Raw genomic sequence first — 17,138 nt, 5'->3', positions numbered from 1 at the left:
TTTACGGGGGTGAGGGGGTCATTTCCAGAGGTTGGAGGGTCATTTCTGGGGGTTAGGGAGTGATTTCCGGGGGTCGGGGTGCTTTTTTCTATTTTTAACTGGGGGGGGGTTGGTGTGGTCTTTTTGCAACCGTGATTCCCCTAATCCCCTGTTTTCAATGCTTTCCAATTGCTTCCCAACCGCAAATTCGCCAACCACCAGGTTTTCCAGGAATAGAACCCTTGTGTTGGCAAGGGATGACTGTACACTATTCTTGCACAAACTGAACAGGAATTTTATTAGCTAATATTACAGAAAAATATGTTTTTAATAAATGTAGCCTTTCCATTTTTCAAACTTGCATTCTTGCTAATTTCCTTTCAGTTCAAGGAGATATACTGGATGACTATGTAAGGACAGATGGTGCTTGGATCTTCAGTGACAAAAAAGAGCTCTATAGAACTCTTGGTAAAGAAGAATGTGCTGAGAAATGTGATACTGAAACAAAATTTACTTGCAGGTAAATATTGGATTACTGCATACTGTGAAGGATGCCTGAATGCCCAAATGATCAGTGACCATCTCAAATGTTTCTTAGCCATAGAGGTTGCAATCCTATCTGGGAGCAATCCCCATTAAACATAGTGGGACTTACTTCTGCATGAACATGCACTGAATCAAGACTGCATGTATGTTGGATGTTATGAGGGGAAGGGGAAATTGTTTGAGAGCTCACAGGAGATAATTAGATTGTTTTAATTGGATTTATCTTTTAGATCAATCTTAAAAGATAAATCTTTTAATCAGATTTATGGTTTTAATTTTTAATGTTGGTTTTAAATGATTTCAGTGTTAGTAATTTTAAGAGGCATTGTCCTGGCCCCCAGGAACCCCACAATGCACTATGCAAGTACCCTGTTTCCCCGAAAGTAAGACCTAGCAGTAATTTCTGATGTACCGCTAATTGCCCTAGGTATGCAGTGCATCGTGGGGATCTCCCCAGCAACGTCCAGGGACCTGTCCATGTTGCAGCGCCAGCTAAAAGCAGCTGGCGCTGACACACAATCACTGCAGTGAAGTTAAGGGAGCCCTTGCTCCTTTAACCTCATTTAAGAGGCGGGCTTCCTAGGCAGGTTTGCCACCAAGGTGCCACCAGAATCTGCGTGGATCCCAGTGATTCTCACAGGCAGCCAAGCCCGGGTTTGGCTGACTTAGCTCAGACTTGGCTGTTTGTGAGAACAGCCTCATTCTCTGCCTTTCTATGATAATTGTCAAGGTGGTTTGCAGTATATATACACCAACAAATAAAAACCATTCCAATAATAAACTCAATAAACAACAGAATAGGTTACCAAGATATATAAATGAAGTGATAGGAGAGCTTGGACATGCTTATATCACCCTGGTTCTGTGTGACCTCCTCTCCCTTAATTGGGATGGGATTTGTTTCTGGCCACTCTTACATTGTGTTTCATAAGGGAAACTTCTGCCATTATGTCATCATCGTCGTCATCATCATCATCATCATCATCTCTTTAGGGCTTTATATTGATTGATCTATCAGATTTATATACTGCCTTTCTTCTAAAAGTTAGAACTTAAGGTATCTGTCCAAATAGACAGTTAAAAGTTACAGTTTATAATAAAATACAATAACTGAAACCAACCATTTAATACCAAAAATACAAAACGCACAGAAGACCAAAAGTAAAAGCATAAATACATTGAGTTAAAAATACTGAACAGAACAGCATAATTTTAGCTTGTCTGAGAAACTAAAAAGATGGGGCCTGGCAAATTTCAAGGGTTAGGGTTCATTAAGAAGGCCTTGTCACGAGTCACCAATCACACCTCAGAGAGGGGAACCCAGAAAGAGGACCCTCAAGAAGATCTCAGTGACCAGGCGTTTTGAGTGTGCAATGTGCTTCATATGTATTATCTTGATATTATCATTAGAAGAATGATAGTAAGCCAGCATTACTATCTCCATATTGCACCTGGGAATCTGAGGCTGAGAAGGAATGGCTTGTCCAAGACCACCTTGTGAGTTCATGGTAGAGGTAAGATTTGAACCAGGGAAGTCCTGATCTGCAGTTCAGTCACGTAACCACTTTTAATTACAAATACCTTTCAGCAAGTGCATTAAAGACAAGCTAAAATGGAGCAGTTAAACTTGTTGATGACAATAATTTAGATAAAACTAATTCCTCTCCTACATCTTTTCATTTTGACAGGGCTTTTTTATTTACCAATAAAGAGCAACTATGCATCACGTTGGCCAACAACACCAAAACAATATCTGTGTTCCGAAGAGCAGGTGCAATTCTCTATGAAAAAAGAAGTAAGTGCACAGCCTTAGATATTGCGTCATTCATGGTGCCTCATGCAATGACAATGTATTCATGATGTCTGCATGGTTGCCAGCTGGAGCAATTTGAAATATGTGGGGCATGTATTGATACAAGTGACATTTGACCTGATGAGAAAGGACTGCAGGGTAATTTGGTGATGATGTTGTTTGTTGTGTTAGTCTTAGGCAATGAAAGACCCAAAAACATGTCAAAAGGAAATGTTTTACTGGAACAATTTATCAATTGAAGTCAAATAGTAGAAAAGCAGATACTCGTGATCTCAATTTAAGCCCACGTACTTGAAGGGATCAACTCTGTTCAGCAATTCTGTGTTCCACATCCAGCTCTGTACATTTTCCAATTATAATATTTAGGTTTTATACAGCTCTTTAAAATAGTTGGAACAGTTTACATGCATTATCTCAGTTCACCTTACAACTATTCAGACTATTAAATTAGATGTTATGTTGGCAAATGCAGGTTATTTATTTTATTTCAAATATGTATCTACTGCTTTTTTTTATAGCTCAAATCCATTTATAAAACAAACAAAATCCAATCCTAAAGACAGAAAGCATCAGAAAGAAAACAGTTCATGATTAAAAAATCCTAAAAATTATAGGATAATTCCAAAAAGGCCCAGATCAGCCAATGCTGGCCGGAAAGGGGGGGCAATGATTTACATAGCAAAAAGCACAAGAAAATGGTTCCCTGTCCCAAAAGATATAAGGATATATATATATATATATATATATATATATATATATATATATATTTATATTTATATTTATATTTATATTTATATTTATATTTATATATATATATTCCCCCCAAGGAGAGTAAAGCCCTGCTGTGCACATGTAATCCTTGCCTATCTGTAACTGTAACTCCCTGGCAAAGGGAGGAGAAGGTCTTTGAAGATCTTATTTGGCTCTTTGATTTTACTGAATGTGCCATGGAGACACATTAAATGTTTACTGCATTAAATTACTGAATGTGCCATGCAGACACAGCCAATGTTTGTGTTGTATTGCTTTCACAGGGAACATAAATCCTTCTAACACTCCTCCACACATACAAAAAGAATGTGTTGCTTGCTATAATTACTCCCTGCACATTAGTTTTGTTGGCAATAAGTACATTATTAAGTGATTTCACTTCTCTGCTTAATTGAAAATAGCAAAAACCAGATATTATAGGATACATTGTTCTCAGGTATTTATTCCATAATCTGGCATTCGTGGCTTCTGTCTTGTGCGGAGAGCTACTGATTCAAAGGAGAGGCGTGCATGCTCACTGCACCCATGACACTCTACACTTCTGGTACCGTTGCAAGTATGATGACACACTTAGTAGTCATGCAGCCTCCCTGCCTTGAAAAACAGGGTGTGGGCAGGGTGTAGAGTGCCCTGGAAGCAATAAGTGCCCCTTTCCTTTGGATTGGAGACTCACTGCACAAAATGTAAGCATTGCTTTGATCAATATGATCAATAGGTAACTTCACATGTACCATTTGAAGCAGGACTAAATTCGGCTGACTTGTATTCAGTGTTAATATTTGCACTAATCCGGCACACTGTCGGCACTGAATACACATTGAACAGAAGTATTGGTAATTTGCTTCCATTCCATTAACATCTTATAGAGCCGATTCAAATGATCACCTGGCTCTTCACACAATAAAGGTAGGGATGCACTGAGAGAGTGTGCGCCCACCCTGACACCACTGAAGGAAGTCCTGACAGTTTTGTAGTGCATGCTGAGGTATGATTTGGATTATCATCCCTCTCACATGATTAAAGCACATCGGAATGTTCTTCAGTGACATCAGGGTGGGTGTGCTGTCAGCCCATTCCTGCCCTTACTGCACGAAGAGCCAGGTGATAATTTGAACTGGCTCGTGGTGGTTTGCCAAAGCTATTAATCTGGTTTTCCATTACTTTTTCTCCCTTTACAGCAGTGAATGCAGGGAAGCTATTTCATGCACCTAGGTGAATTGCCTTTTCCTAGGTCATGTGATTCCTCACAAAAGGGGATCCTAGCACTTAATGGGCAGAACCCATTTTTCTATGCCACAGGGGCCTTTAACTGTTGTAAACCACCCAGGGACATCAGTTTGGGCAGTATAAAAATATGTTAAATAAATAAACAAACAGTGCCTTGCCAATTTCTCTGGATGTTCTCACATGCAGGCCAGCCCAAGGATTGCTGGCACCCTAGGTGAAGCCTGGTTTTGGCACCACCCCCTTTGCCCACGCTGGCAAGTGCATCCAGTCATCTGAGCAGGTGGGTGGGTAAGTGGGCAGGCAGTCCCCATCTTCTGAGAGGGTGGGTGGGCAGACAGTCCCTAACGCCCTCTCACCCACCCACTTGCTGTTCTCACTGCTCTGCTGCCTTCACCTGCTGCTCCTGCAAGCTGATTCTGGATAGCTGGAGTACTATGGCGCATAATAATGATGTTGCCATGGCAATGGGATTATAGCATGCCATGGCAGGCCAGCTGCCCGAAAGTAGCTGACAGTGGCAGCAGTGGCAGGTGGAGGCAGTGAGGAGAGCAAATGGATGTCCGGGCGGGCAATAGGGGTGGGGAGCACCCACTCAGTCACCTGCCTGCTCAGTTGGACAATGGATTTATTTTATTTTATTTTATTTTATTTTATTTTATTTTATTTCTATACCGCCCTTCCAAAAATGGGTCAAGGCGGTTCACACAGAGAAATAACAAATAAATAAGATAAACAAAATGGAACCCTGTCCCCAAAGGGCTCACATTCAAAAAACAAAAAACAAGATAGACACCAGCAACAGTCACTGGAAGTACTGTGCTGGGGGTGGATAGGGCCAGTTACTTCCCCCCTGCTAAATAAAGAGAATCACCACATTAAAAGGTGCCTCTTTGCCAAGTTAGCAGGGGTAGGAAGAGTATCAGGAGGAGTGGGGGCAGGCAGAGAGAGGCACCTTTAAGCATAAATTAGAAGGCACTTACTTCCACTCCGGCAGCACCTGCAAGCTACTCCGAGCAGCAGTGTGCCGCCCAACACTCCCTGTGGCAGGGGATCAGCTCTGCCACTCACCTGGCCACCAGTGGCAGATCGGCTATGCCGATGCCAGGTGAGTGGCAGAGCTGATCCCCCGCTGCAGGGAGTGTTGGGTGGCGGCACACTGCTGCTCAGAGTAGCTTGCAGGTGCTGCCAGAGTGGAGGTGAGCACTTTCTAATATATGCTTAAAAGTGAGTCTCACCACACAACCCTGGCAGTGCCCACACAGGCCACTACTGGTGTGCAACCGCCCCCGGGTGAAGGGGAGGGGCTCATTGGGTGGCACATGAGCCAGGCTGTCTACACCTCCCCGCTTGGCGTCCTAGGCGGCCGTCTAGTTCGTCTAGTGGATGAACCAGCCCTGCTCACATGCCAAATGGAATTAGATGTTATGGAGAAACAGGGCTGCTGCTTAAAGCTGCAGCTTCTCTGCTGAGTTCTCCCTTTCTGTGACATAATTTGGTTTGCCATATGGAAAAGAGGACAGGTTTCCGGTACCTTTAAGAGATAGACAGAGGAGGGAATTTCCAGCAGGTGTAGCTCATTATGCAGGGAAAGAAAAACTGCAGCTGCTGAAATTCCCTCTTCATTGGGAGAGACAGCTTCAAGATTACACAGAGCTGCCCTCTCCAGAAGGCTCCATGCACTGGAGCATTCAAATACAATCAAGGCTTCAGACTGGGGTAGGGATGTGCGTTTTGTTTCGGATACAAAACGTTTTGTGCACAAAACAGGCCATTTTGCCTGTTTTGTAGCCAAAACAAAACACCCAATGCTCAAAACAGAAAATTATGTAGCCAGAACAAAATGTCCCTGTTTCGGATACAAAATGTTTTGTTGTTTCGGCTGTTTTGGAACTCCATTTTGCAATCACAAAAAGTCTTTCTCCTTCAGTCTCCATTTTGAGTTTTGACATGTGTTTGAATTTCCAGCCCTTCCAGCCCGCAGACTGGCCAGCGAAAGCATGGCCTGATCTGCTGGCAATTGCCTCCTTATTCCTTTTAAGCAAATTTAAGGGTAAATTTTACCCTCATTGGCTAGTGGGGCAGTGTGTATTTACCCTCATTGGCCAGTGGGGCAGTGTGCATTTCATTGTTGTTGTTTCACACTGTTGTGTGTAGATCAATTGCATTTTAGGTGGCGGGGATGTGGATGTGCATGACCTTTGGAAATCTGCCTGATTTTTTCCAAAGCTCTGCTGTTGTTGATGTATGATGTTGATGTTATTTGGGGTGGATTCGGGGCAGAAAGCGTGCTTTGGGGGCAGAAGAGTGGTTCAGGTAGTAGTGCCCCAATGGGTGCCTGCTGCCACCCAGATTCTAAAGGAATTGGGAAAGGGGCTTATTTTTAAAGAATTTCTGAAGTTGACATGTCTTTGGGGCAGATTTGGGCAGAAAGGGGGCCTGAGGGGCAAAACAGTGGGTTGGGTGGCAGTGCCCCAAGGGGTGCCTGCCACTTGCCCTATTCCAAAGGAATAGGGCAAAGGGCTGATTTCTTAGGAATGGTTGAAGTTTACGCTTCTTTAAGGTTCCCCCCCCCAGGGAATAATGGAGGTTTCAGAAGACCCATAACTCCACCTGGGGGGCACTGGGGTAGCCGGGATCGAGTGGTGGTGTAGTGCACATAGGGTGCCAACCACCCCCATGGGTTGCTAACCCATGGGGCGCTAGGTTCTGTTGTTTCTGAGGTGTTCTGAGTATAGATTCTCTGGTAGCATATGAGATTTTCAACAACAAACCATGAATCCACTCTCATATGCTACCAGAGAATCTGAATCTACACTCAAACATCTCAGAAGCAACAGAACCCAGTACCCCATGGGTTAGCAACCCATGGGGGTGTTGGCACCCTATGTGCTCTACACCACCACTTGCTCTGGGCCACCCTGGTGCCCCCCCAAGTGCAGTTATGGGGCAGGAATTATGGAAGTCCATCATTCCCCTGGTGGGGCAGTGGTAAAACTGCCGCACTGTAACCAGAAGGTTACAAGTTCGATCCTGACCAGGGGCTCAAGGTTGACTCAGCCTTCCATCCTTCCGAGGTCGGTAAAATGAGTACCCAGAATGTTGGGGGCAATATGCTAAAAATCATTGTAAACCGCTTAGAGAGCTCCGGCTATAGAGTGGTATATAAATGTAAGTGCTATTGCTATTGCTATTCCCTATGGGGAAGAACTTTACAGATGCGCAAACTCCATTACATCTTTAAAAATCAGCCCTCTGCCCAATTCCTTTGAAATAATTCTGACAGCTTCCTTGCCCCCACTGGGCACTACCACCCACCCTACTCTGCTCTGGGCCACCCCTTTCCCCCCAACATGAACCTATACTTTTGCTGAAACCTCCATTCTCCCTATGGGAAAAATCCTATACTTCAAAAATTCACCAAAAAAGAGCCCTTTGCCCAATTCCTCTGAAATTTGGGAGGTAGTTTCCACCCATTGGGCACTACCGCCCCCACCCACTAGTTTTTCCCCGGGGCCATTTTTCAAAATCCAAAACGTTTCAGATTCAGATTTTGCAATTTTGAACAAAGAACAAAATGGGGGTGTTTCAAATTCGGGCCAAAAACAAAACAGAAAAAGAAACAAAATGCACAACCCTAGACTGGGGTGCACATACGCATTTTTTCTGTAGTACTGGTGCTATGTGGTGGTAGTGGTGGTAGTAGTAGTAGCAGCAGCAACAAGAGCAACAAAAGATTTTCCTTCAGTTGTTGTAGGAACAACAACAACACATCAGGTACAGAAGGCCACACTACTCGGGACAGCACAAATACTATGATGATAGCTTAATTCTTCTTTAGTTATCCTTGGAAAGGGCCCGATAATTAAAGTAAAAAATCCAGTCAATAACATCTGGTAGACTAAATAGCACTCTTAATAGTAAATTACACTACTCTGGTAGTGTAAATAGCATTAATAATAATAATAATAATAATAAATTGATTAATAATAAACATTTTCTTACAGTTTATCTGCTTGAGTGCAGAAGAGGAGATGGACGTGACTACAGAGGAACTGAAGCTAAAACACAGAAAGGTGTACCCTGTCAGAAATGGGCAGCCAGCAGCCCTCATAAACCCAAGTATGGCTTTTTCCCACCTGAGTGTGAGCAGCTTCCCACTTTATGTGGGCCTGCAAGTATACAGATATTTGATCAAAGTTTGCTGTGGTAAACATTAGGGCACAATTCAGCAAAGGTTAGACATGAATAAGGCAATCCTGTATGCATTTACTTGGGTGTACACTCCTCTGAACCCTGTGGGATTTATTTCTGAGTAAACATGCATAGGGTATGCCCCATTGACAAGAGTCCAATCTGATGCATGTTTAAGTCTCACTGAATTCCTTGGGTTGGATCCTAAGAATGACTTATGTTAGGGGTTCCCAACCTTGGGTCTCCAAATGTTGCTGAATTGCAGTTCCCATCATTCCCAGACACAATGGCTGAAGGGCAATATCAATGGCTGATATTGTCCAACAATATCTGGGGACCCAAAGTAGGGAACCTATGAAGTTCCATTGCACAAGAAGGGGTGGTTTTTGCTGATTCTCTCCCTCCTCTTTGCAGTAAGAACAGCTGTGCTGGATCAGGCCCAAGGCCTATCTTGTCCAGCATCCTATTTCACACAGTGGCCCACCAGATGCCTTTGGGAGGCCTACAGGCAAGAGCTGAGGGCATGCCGTCTCTCTGCTGTGGCTCCCTTGCAACTGGTATTTAGAGTCATCTTTCTCTTAGGCTGGAGATGGCCTATAGCCCTCAGACTAGCATCCGTTGATAGATTTGTCCTCCGTGAATTTATATAAGCCCTTCTTAAAGCCATTCAGTCTGGTGGCTGTCACCAGATCTTGTGGCAGATAATTCCACAGGTTAATTATAGGGGTGTGCACAGAATCGCTGTGGGCGGTTTGGTATGAATTTGAACTGAATTCGAACCGAACCACCAGTCCATGAGGTGGTTTGGTTCATGCACTAGAACTGGGGCGAACCAGTTTGGCCCAGTTTGGCCTGGTTCGGCATGCTTGCAAACGGGAATCTGGTAGATTCCTCTTTACAAGCAAAGAGGGCACCGGTTCTGCACATGCCTAGTTAATTATGTGTTGTGTGAAAAAGTACTCCCTTTCGTCAGTCCTAACTTTCTTGGCAATCAGTTTCACAGGATGACCCCTGGTTCTAGCGTTGTGTGAGAGAGCAAAATTTCTCTCTCTCCACACCATGCATAATTTTATAAACCTCTATCATGTCTTTGCTCAGTTGTCTTTTTTCTAAACTGAAAAGCCCCAAGTGTTGTAGCCTTGCCTCGTACGGAAAGTGCTCTAGGCCCCTGATCACCTTGGTTGCCCTCTTCTGCACCTTCTGCAATTCTATAATATCTTTCTTAAGATATGGTGACCGGAACTGTACATAGTACTCCAAATGTGGTTGCACCATAGATGTGTATAAGGGCATTATGATATAAGCAGTTTTATTTTTGACCCCCTTCCTAATGATTTCAAGCATACAGTTTGCCTTTTTAGCAGCTGCCGCACATTGAGTCAATGCCGCACATTTTCACTGCACATTTTTGCAGCTGCCGCACATTGAGGTGTACTTACTGCTTTCAACGTGTTGTCCACCATGACCCCAAGATCCCTTTCCTGATCAGTCACCAATAGCTCAGACCCCATCAGTGTATATGTAAAGTTGTGGGGGGGGGAGGGTTGTCCCAATATTCATCACTTTACACTTGCCAACATTGAACCACATTTGCCATTTTGTCGTCCACTCCCCCAGTTTGGAGAGATCCTTTTGGAGCTCCTCACAATCTGCTTTGGATTTCACTACCCTAAATAGTTTAGTGTCATCTGCAAATTTGCCCATCTTGCTACTTACCCCAACTTCTAGATAATGTATGAATACATTAAAAAGCATTGGTCCCAGTACTGATCCCTAGGGGACCCCACTTCTTACTTCTCTCCATTGTGAAAACTGTCCATTAATTCCTACCCTCTGTTTCCTGTCCTTCAACCAGTTACCAATCCACATGTGAACCTGGCCTCCTATCCCATGGCTGCTAAGTTTTCTCAAGAGTCTTTGATGAGGAACTTTGTCGAAAACCTTTTGAAATTGCCTTTCCCCGTGCTTGCACAATGGGGCTTTTTCCATTTGTGCAAGAAATTTTTGGGATCCAACTCACTGGAACTTATTCCCTGGAAAGTCTGCACTGAATTGCAACTTTAGTTGGTGGTGGCTGACATGACACACAGCTATATGCAGCCGGAATGCTTCTGTGTCGGGGCTTCTTTGGACCCAGAATGTAGCTCCGAAGCTGTAGAGAATGAGCAGGGCAATTGTGCAGGCAGCATTACTGCAGTTTCTCTCATTTGCGACAATGGGAGAAACTGCAGTAGCAATAGCAATAGCACTTACATTTATATACTGCTCTATAACTGGAAGCTCTCTAAGCGGTTTACAATGATTTAGCATATTGCCCCCAACATTCTGGGTACTCATTTTACCAACCTCGGAAGGATGGAAGGCTGAGTCAACCTTGAGCCCCTGGTCAGGATCGAACTTGTAACCTTCTGGTTACAGGGCGGCAGTTTTTTTTTTACCACTGCGCCACCAGGGGCTCTACAAGTAGCACTGGTTGTACAGCTGCCTACTCTGTATAGCACTGGGGCTGCCTTGGTCTGCAGCAGCCCTGACAGGGGTTGTTCGGGCTCTGTACTTCTGCACAGCCTGGCAGCCATTAACTTTTCATAGTTTGTGCCCGTAAAGTTTGAAGGTTAGATATGTAATGCAAGGGAAACATTCAGGGAGCTGCAATGGTCTGCATGTTAGGAGGTGTGTCGTACCCAGCAAACACTGGTTAAACATTATCTATCTATCTATCTATCTATCTATCTATCTATCTATCTATCTATCTAGTTAGTTAGTTAGTTAGTTATTTCGGTCATAGACCAGTAAAATAAAATAAAATAAAAACAGATAAAAATAAAAATAGAAAAACAACAATAGAAAATTCATTACACCATGTGAGTCCGCATTTGATATATTATATAACAAAATTATATAACATTATATTATATAATGTACCCACAATGAAGAAGCTCCAGGTCTAGCACTATTATTTTCAAAGATATCCATGCTCAACATGTATAAAAGAAGAGGCTTTTGTACATTACCATTCAGAAGTTATTTAGCGATCAAATTCATTTTTGAAGATCTTTTGTCTGCTGCTTCATCTATTCTTGAAAAAGCTTGCAAGAAGACTTATATGTGAGGATTAAGGCATTTTATCACATTGCAGGCAGGAACTAGATGACTAGACAGATAGCATTGGCACACTTCCTGACTGCAAGGGCAGTAAGAGGTGACAAAAGGCTTAATCAGAACCTCCTTGGCTTTTCTGGCAGGCTCTAAGTGACAGACTCCATTGACACTACTTTGTTGGTGTTAAAGGAGAAGCAATCAAAGATGAATTACTAAGCTGCCATTTAGATGGGCTAGCAGCTATTTCTCAACATTTAATCAGCATCTGTTTTATATTCCCCATGAAAATATTTGCTATATGAATGAAGGCTGTTTTTAGTTCAGCTCACTGGAGCAACACAGTGGACAGATTTTGAATAGCACTGTCACTTATATGGCAAAAACAGATGATTCACATTGGAACTAGATGTTACAGAGGTTGCATAGCTGTCACTGAATGTAGCAGCTCTGTATGCCCACCCCTGCTCTTCTCTCCTCATCTAATTGTAGTAGTAGTACATTTACTTCCCACCAACATGGTAGCCAGTGAAATGGATGGGGATGAAAACACACTTGATGCTATGCCATAATAATGTTTAGCTTTTAATGGTATTTTTTTTTAGGAGGTTCAAAGTACTTCGCCTACAGTGGGCTGGTTCAGACAATACTTTGGTAGTCTCAGCACATGTGACAGTATGTGTGTGAGCACACACACGGGGTGGTTCATCAGAACTGCCTCTCTACATGCACCAGACTGAACTAGTATTTCTGGCACATGTAAACGGCAGTTTGGCTAAAGCAGCCCCCATCTCCAATATGATAAGGGAAAGGTGGCTTTTGGGAAGAAGGATGTACATGCTTAGGGAGCATACATGTCCTTAATGGGTATTCTGGAGCTGCAGACAAAGGATTGTCTAAACCAGCCCATTGTCTTGCAATCCTTACAACAACCCTGGAGGTCGGTCAGTTTTCTTAACCATGTTTTGGAGATGAGAGGCTAAGAAAGAATGACTTGACTACAGCCACTTAGTGAGTTCATGGCAGAGGTGAGATGTGAACCAGTGATGTCTTAATGTGCAGCTCAGCCACTGTATCACACCAGCTCAATTCACATATGTCATTGTAGTAGATTATATAAGAGAGAGCAGAGGAGATTGGAGCTGCTGCTTTTAGTGATCATCACTTCTCTTCCATTACATCTAGAACTGACCTCACCAGTTATGTAGAGCAAGTCTGTATATGAGTTTCCTGCACTCCTTGTTGGTGCAACATATCAAAAGGAACTAGAAATAGGAGAAATCATACCTATGAAAAGAAACGACAATATGGCAGATGGATTTATATACCCATAGTGCTGCTTCCTCCATTTAAATAGATAATGTGGAATGTACAGATGTGGAACTTACAGGCTGCCAATCTACAGGAATCATCACGGGGCAGAGCCACTATTGGGCAAACAGGTTCAAAGAACTTGGGCCGCCGCTCACAGGGGTTGCACCTTGCGGCCCCAGACACGCATCCTGCCTCTGACATCAGACGCAGAGGATGTTATTTCGCTCCCAAACAGGGCTGTGTGGCCCTGTTTGGGACTGAAATAGGCCCACGTTGCATTGGCAGCATGGCCGCAATGACTCTCCCTGCCTTTAAAAGGCAAGGAGAGCCATTCCTGGCTTCACTGCCAATGCATCAGGGCCAATCTCCCTTCCAAATGGGGCCGCATGTCCAATGCAGCGTGGGCTGATCTCTCTTCCAAATAGGGTCGCGTGGCCCTGTTTGGGAGGGGGACGATGCCCCCACACCTGACGTCAGGTGTGGGGGTGTGGCTAGGCAGCCCCCTATGTCTGATGTCAGACACAGGGGGGCAGGGCCAGGGGGGTGCGGCAGTGGCCGAACATGTGCTGCCGCCAACCTCCCTCTGCTCCCGAGCTTCATCATCAACCACCACCACAACAACTATATTTGCTAGCCACCCCATAACAAATTGTTCTCTGGCCAGGTCACAACACAGCACTTCTGCATGCGCAGAAGGCTTCCTGCACTTCGCAGACGGCAGGGAAGGGGGCGGGCGGGCAGAAGGACATCTCGCTGCCGCCCGCCCGAGCGTGGTCGGACTCGGTCCGGGCGAGATTTAAAGAAGCGAAATGGCTTGAGGGGGCTTCGGGGGCGGCAGGGAAGTGTCCTGCCGCCTGATTTTTAAAACAAGAAGGAGCCCCGGAGCCATAGGAGCGGGTGGAGAGCGATTCTGCAGCCGCATTTTTTTTAAGAATTATGGCGCCAAAGCTGCAAAGCGCGGGAGGGGTGAGTAAAGCCCCCCCACCCTTAATGGAACCCCCCCACCCCAGTGCCGGACCACAGCTCTGTGGTCCGGTGCACACCCCTAGCAACTGGTATTTAGAGGCATCTTGCCTCTAGAGGCATCATTGATAGACCTGTCTTCCATGAATTTGTCTAAACCCTTTTTAAAGCCTGGCTGGTGGTTTGTCACCACATCTTGTGGAAAATAATTCCATAGGTTAATCACGCAATGTGTGAAAAAGTACTTCCTTTTGTCAGTCCTAAATTTCTTGGCAATCAGTTTCATGGGATGATCCCTGGTTCTAGCGTTACGTGAGAAGGAGCAAAATTTCTCTCTGTCTCTTCTCTCCACACCATGCATAATTTATAGACCTCTATTATGTCTCTCCTTGGTTGTCTTTTTTCTAAACTAAAAAGCCCAAGGTGTTGTAGCCTTGCTTCACAAGGAAGGTGCTCTAGGCCCCTGGATCATCTTGGTTGCCCTTTTCTGCACCTTCTTCAGTTCTATAATGTCCTTTTGGGGCATGGTGACCAGAACTGTACGCAGTACTTGCAATGTGGCTGCACCATAGATTTATATAAGAGCATTATGATATCAGCAGTTTCATTTTCCCCTTCCTAATTTTTCTAAGCATGGAATTGGCCTCTTTCACAGCTGTCTCACATTGAGTTGAAGTTTTCAATGAGCTGTCCACCACAACCCCAAGTTCTCTCTCCTGGTCAGTCACCGATAGCTCAGATCCTATCAGTGTATATGTGAAGTTGGGGTCTTTGGCCCAATATGCATCACTTTACACTTACTAACATTGACCCACATCTGCCATTTTGTTGCCAACTCATATAGTCTGGAGAGATCCTTTTTTGAAGCTCCTTCACAATCTGTTGTGGATTTCAGTACTCTAAATAGTTTAGTGCCATCTACAAATTTGCCCACCTCACTGCTTACCCCAACTCCTAGATAATTTATGAATACATTAAAAAGCACTGCTCCCAGTACAGATCCCTGGGGGACTCCACTTCTTACTTCCCTCCATTGTGAAAACTGTCAATTTATTCCTACTCTCTGTTTCCTGTCCTTCAACCAGTTACCAATCCACACATGAACCTGTCCCCTTATCCCATGACTGCTAAGTTTTCTCAAGAGTCTTTGATGAGGAACTTTGTTGAAAACCTTTTAAAAGTTGTATGCTTTTTAAGCTGGATCACCTGTTGACACTCTCAAAGAACTCCAAAAGGTTGGTGAGGCAAGATTTACCTTTTCAGAGGCCATGCTGGTTCTCTTCAGCAGGACCTGTTCTATTATATGCTTAATAATTTTATCTTTGAGAATGCCATCAATTTGTCCAGAATAGACATTAAGCTAACTGAACTATAATTTTCCTGATCCCCCCTGGAACCCTTTTTGAAATTCAGTGTTACATTGGTTATTTTATCAAATAGCCTAAATCTTTATCTCAAAGATTTACATTGGCTTTTGAGTGGATGCCATCTGGCCCTGACGATTTGTTAATTTAAATTTTTCCAGACAGTTTAGAATATCATCTCTCGTTACCTCTCTGACTCAGTTCTTTAGCCTCTGTGCCTGAGAAGCTCGATTCAGGCACAGGTATACACTAAATATCCTCTGCCATGAAGAAATATGCAAAGAACTCATTTACTGTAGCTTCTCTGCAATTTCTATATCCTCCTTAATAATCCCTTTTACTCCTTCATCATCTAACAGACCAACTGCCTCATTGGCAGGTTTCCTGTTTCTGATGTATTTAAAGAAGTTGTTATTCCCATTGATGTTTTTAGCTAAATGTTCCTCAAACTATCTTATTGCTTCCCTTATTGTCTCCTTGCTTTTATTTTGCCAGAGTTTGCGTTCCTTTCTATTCTCTTCATTTGGGCAGGTGGACCTTGCAATTTCTGAAGGAATTATTCTTCCCCTTTATAGCTTCCTTGACTTTACTTGTTAGCCATGCTGGCATCCTTCTGGACTTGATGGTACCTTTCCTTCTTTTTGGTATACATTCTAACAGGGCTTATATTACTGTGGTTTTAAATAACCCCCATTCATTCTGGAGTGAAGTTACTCTCTTGATTTTCCCTTTCAGTTTTCTTCTCACTAAACTCCTTATTTTAGAGAAGCTTCCTCTTCTGAATTTCAAAGTTTCTGTGTTAGACTTCCTTGGTGATTCTCTCCTTTCATATATGCTGAATTTGATCACACTATGGTCTTTGTTCCCTAGAGGTTCCATGACACTGACATTTCACACCAGGTCCTGGGCACCACTCAGGTCCAAGGCCGCCTTCTCTCTGTTTGGTTCTATGACCAACTGTTCTAGGGCACAGTCGTTCAGCGTATCTAGAAATTTGGCCTCTTTGTCATTACTTGAATGTGAATATACCCAGTCTTTGTGTGGGTAACTGAAGTCACCGTTATTACAGCTCTGTGTCTCTTTGATGCCTCCCTAATTTCCTTCTGTAACTTCCAGTCACTATCAGGGTTTTGACTGAGGGCGATAGCACATCCCTAGTAACACATTTCCTTTCAGGCCTTGTTTTGTCATCCACAGAATTTCTGTGGAAGACACTGGTCTTCCTAGGTTTTCTAGCTTGTGAGATTCTATCCCTTTTTTAACATACAGTGCTACTCAACCCCAAATTCACCCCTCCCTCTCCTTTCTATAAAGTTAATATCCAGGAATAACTGTGTCCCACTGGTTCTCACTATTCCACCATGTTTCCATTACGCCCATTGTATCTATGTTTTCATTAGCAACCAAGCACTCCAGCTCACCTGTCATGTCCTACCTGGTGTGTGCTATCATTCTTATGGCCATTTGAACTCTTTGACCAGCTAGCACATCCTTCTGGCTGCTCTTTACCTCTCCCCCTCTTTATTGTGTGAGGAAGCATTTACATCCTCACACCTTAAGAGATGGCATTTGATGAACTGGATACTGCCTAGCTCCTGTCAGCTCCATACAACTCCATGCAACCTGTCAGCCCCCCTGGTTTCCATGGAGGTTATAAAATGCTGAGCCACACCTGACAAATTGGTCTTCGTGCACATGTCTCCTTCCACTCCAGCCCCAGCAAGTCTGGTGGGAGCTTTTGAAGGGTAATTCTGATTGGAGAAATAGCATGATGGAAGAAGGGTTAATCCCCTTCACCAGCAAAGTGCCCCTTACCCTAACAATCTCCTGTGGCTGCTTTGAAGTAATGAAAAAACTCCAGAAGAGCGGTTCAT

General features: G+C 43.8%; 1 protein-coding gene across 3 annotated transcripts in view; it reads left to right on the top strand.

Annotated features, from left to right (window-relative positions):
- Positions 1 to 17,138, top strand: part of PLG (plasminogen) — a 99,148-nt gene that overhangs the window by 35,332 nt on the left and 46,678 nt on the right. For all 3 annotated transcript variants that reach the window (XM_053295080.1, XM_053295074.1, XM_053295064.1), the window contains exons 2-4: positions 364 to 499; positions 2,214 to 2,320; positions 8,341 to 8,455. In XM_053295080.1, coding sequence (XP_053151055.1) covers positions 364 to 499; positions 2,214 to 2,320; positions 8,341 to 8,455 — 358 coding nt within the window. The remainder of the gene's footprint in view (positions 1 to 363; positions 500 to 2,213; positions 2,321 to 8,340; positions 8,456 to 17,138) is intronic.

This window comes from Hemicordylus capensis, chromosome 1 (assembly GCF_027244095.1).
Source record: "Hemicordylus capensis ecotype Gifberg chromosome 1, rHemCap1.1.pri, whole genome shotgun sequence".
NCBI classification, from domain to species: Eukaryota; Metazoa; Chordata; class Lepidosauria; order Squamata; family Cordylidae; genus Hemicordylus; species Hemicordylus capensis.
Note: the sequence above shows the minus strand (reverse complement) of the source record. Positions and strands in the feature narration are given on the sequence as shown.